This window comes from Branchiostoma floridae, unplaced genomic scaffold (genome assembly GCF_000003815.2).
Source record: "Branchiostoma floridae strain S238N-H82 unplaced genomic scaffold, Bfl_VNyyK Sc7u5tJ_1577, whole genome shotgun sequence".
In the NCBI taxonomy this organism is placed as follows: Eukaryota; Metazoa; Chordata; class Leptocardii; order Amphioxiformes; family Branchiostomatidae; genus Branchiostoma; species Branchiostoma floridae.
This window is the reverse complement of record NW_023365772.1, coordinates 10,266-15,098: the sequence shown is the minus strand read 5'-3', so window position 1 is coordinate 15,098 and position 4,833 is coordinate 10,266. Positions and strand designations below refer to the sequence as shown.

Genomic DNA, 4,833 nt, shown 5'->3' with positions numbered 1-4,833 from the left:
CTCCGTTTGCTCTTGTAAATCGATGATATAAATCGATTCTGAACAGGGTTTTGGGACTGACGTTCTACATGTAATCATTTTCTCTAAAACACGAAGTTGTTCATGTACAGCGAAGGTGATTGATATTTCAACGTGTATTTATCACTTCTTTTTGCGACATACGCTACGAAAGCGAAGACGGCATTTATCGTTGGTACGTTGATCGTTACTTTTGCTTTGTGCTTTTCTGCGCATGTAATGATTGCAATGGCGTCTGAAGTTTCCTAGTTGAGGGTGGTCTGTTGTAGTTCTTGATTACTCCGGGTCGGAGGTAACATCCGAGGGAGTGTGTAGTTGGCAATGTAATATCTGCTCGCAGCTGTATCTTTTTTTCCATTTGCTGCATTGAGTATCCAAGTAGTTTGGCATGTCATCTGTTCGTAGTTGCATGATGATGCACGTTGCTTTTTTCACGGTAGCTGTTTGTACAAATAATGTAAGAATTAAAAAAATCATCCCTATGTTTTAGGTAATGTGGACTAGGTCATCGACATCGCCCTGCGGTTTGGGCGAAATGTAGCCAAGCATATGTTGGGTTATGTCTAGTTTAATTAGTCTAATTGATCAAACAGCTGTTGCTCCAGAAGAGACTCAAAGCAGATGTTAGGTTCCGACCATCATTTACGGCATTTGTTACTATACCTAGTGCCATGATAAATGACTACCTGTACTTAAATGGAAACAATTGTTAGATACAAAATAGGACCTGTCGTAGTACAGGTCGTAGCGACAAGGCACAATTTCATATACGAAAAAGTATCATACTGCATCTACAGAGACTACTACATGCTAGTATGTATACCACATGCTAGTGTGTACAAGTTCTCGCTTCTTAAGACATAAGGGCAGATGTAATCGATATTATCTGATTTATGTAGTTGCATAAGAAAATAATTTTTTGCCGTCCTATTTGAATAGCGTAAATTATGGAACATATCTTGTATGCAATCAAAGAGGACGTTTCTTTCGTTGGTGTATAAAGTAAAGCCCACAATTAAGTGGCACTCATCTTCTGTCTAATTTAGGTTACAATATTGGCAGATCAATAAGCGCTAAGCGAAAAGGGGGGGGGGTTACTGATATGACGTAAACGAATAGCTGGCGGTGTTGGACAGTATTATTTCAAATCGTCAGTAGGTCCTTTTGCAGGCTGATGTTTATTACCTTCGCCAAGAAGGTTGTATTTTGGGTAGCGTTTGCATGTATGTTTGTATGTATGTATGTATGTAGAAGACCAGAACGCCAGGATGGATTGTATTGATATTCGGTATGTGTGTACGTCTTGATGAGACCTGAAAACGATTAGATTTTGAACCCCCTAGCTGCCTGTTACGGTACTGCAGTGTAACTTCCTGGTTTGATATCTTGAGTTTTTAAACATGCCGTGGCTATGATTTATTAGTGATAGACAGATGTAGATGCCGAAAGTAAGTGGTATAGGTTTGGGCCCCCTAGCGGCTCGTTTAGGAACTACAGGACAGGTTTAGTGTTAGACTTTGAAAGGGAATAACTCAAGACGGAGTTGACGGATTGTTATGATTTTTGTTATGTAGATAGCTTGAGTGATGTTTCTTATAATTATATATTGTTTATGCAAATTGGAATCTAATTTGCATTATTAATAAGGAAATCGTCCGAAACAGCGCTCTGTTCCATCATAGGACCATTGCAACATGTGACATTTGTAACTGAGAAAGAGAAGAATATTGGCATATATATATATATATATATATATATATATATATATATATATATATATATATGTATGTATATATATATATATATATATATATATATTATGCAAAATAAAGACCTAATTTGCATAATTAATGAGAAAATGCTATAATGTCGTTGTGGTAAATGACGGGAACTTCATACTTTTATTTATTTTTTATTTATTATTTGAACTTCACCATATGTATTTACACAAAATGGTAGGGAGGCAAAAACAGGTACTTATAACCTTTACTAGTTGCCTCCCATGCAACTAAATTATACAATGATAGAAAAATAATCATAATGATAATAGATAATAACAATTGTACAAACAAATGATAATGATAGTGTCAACGACAATAAAAGCAAATATACAATAATAACAAATATAAAGAAATAAATCCTAGAAATAATGTTAAAATGAACTGTATGAAATATGTGCTAGAAAGGTGTACAACTGTAGCATTTGGAAGTTATACAGGTGAACATCGTTGAACATTAATTATGCAAATGAGCATCATAGCACAAAAAGTCAGCATGAAATGCAAATTGTTAAGGGATTTATTTTGTCTAGGATGTTGCTCTAACTTGAATGATTATTGTCTAGGGGCTCCTAGATACCATATTTTTATTTGTCACAGGATGTGTGTTGTACATGTTCAACGCGTTAGATGTAAGTCTAGTAACTGAAATGCTAACAGCTCCTTATAGGCACATAGCTATTGTTGGTGAATGACAGAGTAAAAGTAATCCTTTGATATCTCTGTCCAGGCTGAAATGCGGAGAGCAGTCTCCACAGTCATATTCCTGTTCTTGGTAGAATGGTTTGCCGTCCCCTGCGGTAAGTTATGTTTCACAGGTCATGCATGCGTATATATTTAATTCCTACGTACTTCAGAAAAGAGCTGTATGAATAAAACGAATTGAACAAACTTCATATGCATAGTTTTTCTGTTACTATATTCTACCTAAATTGGGAGAGTTGTTCATTTTAATGGTGATATTTTACATGATGAAACCAGCTGGGTTATAGCCCTCTTGATCAAATAATTCATATGAAAAAGTATTACTGACATGTGGTTGACAACTGAGGATAGAGACATTGTATTTTAGTTATCTGATAGCAACGATTCTGTATTACTGCCATTTGTGACGCTTGTATGTGTTTGTGTCGCGCAACAGAGAATACCAATTTGTTGCTCACATCAGCTTCATAGTCATAAGGAGTGACTATGGAGCTAATGCACATAAGGCGTGCTGAGGAACTTATTGGTTTGATTTACTCGGATGTGATCACAATATATCATACCCCTAATTTTTTTCTTCAGAACTATCGGTGGTGGTTTCTTTAATATGCTCATAAAGGTATTTAATAATTACGATTATGTCATTTTCGACAGAGACAACCTGGCAGTACGAACCCTCGTGCTACAGGGCTGAACTGACATCAAACCAATGGCGCCAGGCTCTGACGACATGTCGTGCTAAAGGCGGGTACCTGGCGACAGGGGACCAGGTGGGTGAACTGGACAGTTTGAAGTCACTCATACCACACTCGACTCAATACTGGCTGGGAGCTAGGAAACTGGACACGCTCGACAGGTTCTACTGGATTGAATCAGGTTAGTCAACAGAACGTTATCAAATGTGCTTTAACCACATGATGCAAACATGATCATGGGCTGATACATCTTATGTCATAATGTATAGACTGGCTGACAGGTGTATTTATTGTATTGTCTAATTTCTAAAATGGAGAAATGTTCACCTATGTCAACTCAAACATACCGTTTTACACTGTTATAGTAGAATAGATCACCGATGCCCACAAGTACTATTGATTAATGCATTGCCTCCTTTTCTAACACTTATCCATCAAATTTCTACTACAGCTGCGTTTGGATTTTCATCGCCATTAAACTTGTATGTGAGTGAGTCTGGAAATTTACATGTATCTTTGCTGTTCCTTAATCCCAGTGTCTATTGCAAATCCAACATGCATTACTGACGCTAATAGAAAGATAGACTGTGGCTTTGGAAGTCAGTGGGAATGCGAGTCCCGGGGATGCTGTTATCAGCCGGCGGCTGCAGGATCTGTGGAACCCTGGTGCTCGTATAAGAACGGTAAAGTGCCATTATTTTATTATTCCACCATTCAATTTATGCGAGTAAGAATAATTAATTGGTAATCGTAATTCCAATATCTCACGGAAAACAGAGTAAATCGAGTTTGACATGATAAACAAAAAATGTTACGTCGACGTCGTGTCACTAACACCATCCGTCAACCTCAGTATACCGGGGCCTGGAGCTTTTTTAATGAAACAATTGTATCAAGTGATCCTTTCACGGATGCTCGGTGATTTGAATGAGACATCACTTGGCATAGCTTACACTTGCATGTTTCATGTTATTTGTTAAGTTAATTATTCACTGTGCGGTCAAAATTAGGTCAACCGTAACCTGTACATGTGTGTTTCAGACATTGTTATCAAAGCAGAGATACCTGGCCTAACCTCCCTAATAAATGAAGACTGTGTTATCTTGACCAGCAGTGGCTTTTATGGTGTTTCATGTGATGGGTCTCGTGGAATTATTTGCGAATCAGGTAAGAAAGCCGTTTTATCAGCCCCTAGTTGTAACTTTTGTAAACTCAGTTACAGCGTGAAGTATGCAGAAGAACGCTAGGCAACTTGTACATGCATAATTATGTTGTAGAGTACAGAGCGTTGCTCACAGCACAAACGGACCACGGTGTTTTTATTTCCACCAGAAACAATAAATATTATATTTGCCATACGCGTTTGCAACAGTTTATTTAGCTCCAAGAATATACACGGGAAAGGTTTATGGAGAGGCAAAACAGTCAGCCAAGTGCAGCGGATTTTCTTTTGTTCTAAAGACTGTATTGTTTTCCTTTACAGAGAAAATGTGTATCAACCCCATTGATAGCAACATCCAACTCTCCTGTGGAGAAGTTGTGCAACTCAGCTGTCCTCCAGGATTCCAGCTGAGTGGAGACTCGGTTTTGATGTGCACAGGTGGAGGAAACCAGTGGAAACTTCATCGAAGGAGTCG

The 4,833-nt window shown here is 37.9% G+C and overlaps 1 protein-coding gene across 1 annotated transcript in view; it reads left to right on the top strand.

Moving 5' to 3' along the window:
• Positions 1-1,457: 1,457 nt before the first annotated feature.
• LOC118408346 overlaps positions 1,458-4,833 on the top strand; it is a 5,011-nt gene continuing 1,635 nt past the window's right edge. The window contains exons 1-6 of the mRNA XM_035809041.1: positions 1,458-1,466; positions 2,527-2,596; positions 3,156-3,377; positions 3,733-3,879; positions 4,238-4,363; positions 4,680-4,829. Coding sequence (XP_035664934.1) covers positions 1,458-1,466; positions 2,527-2,596; positions 3,156-3,377; positions 3,733-3,879; positions 4,238-4,363; positions 4,680-4,829 — 724 coding nt within the window. The remainder of the gene's footprint in view (positions 1,467-2,526; positions 2,597-3,155; positions 3,378-3,732; positions 3,880-4,237; positions 4,364-4,679; positions 4,830-4,833) is intronic.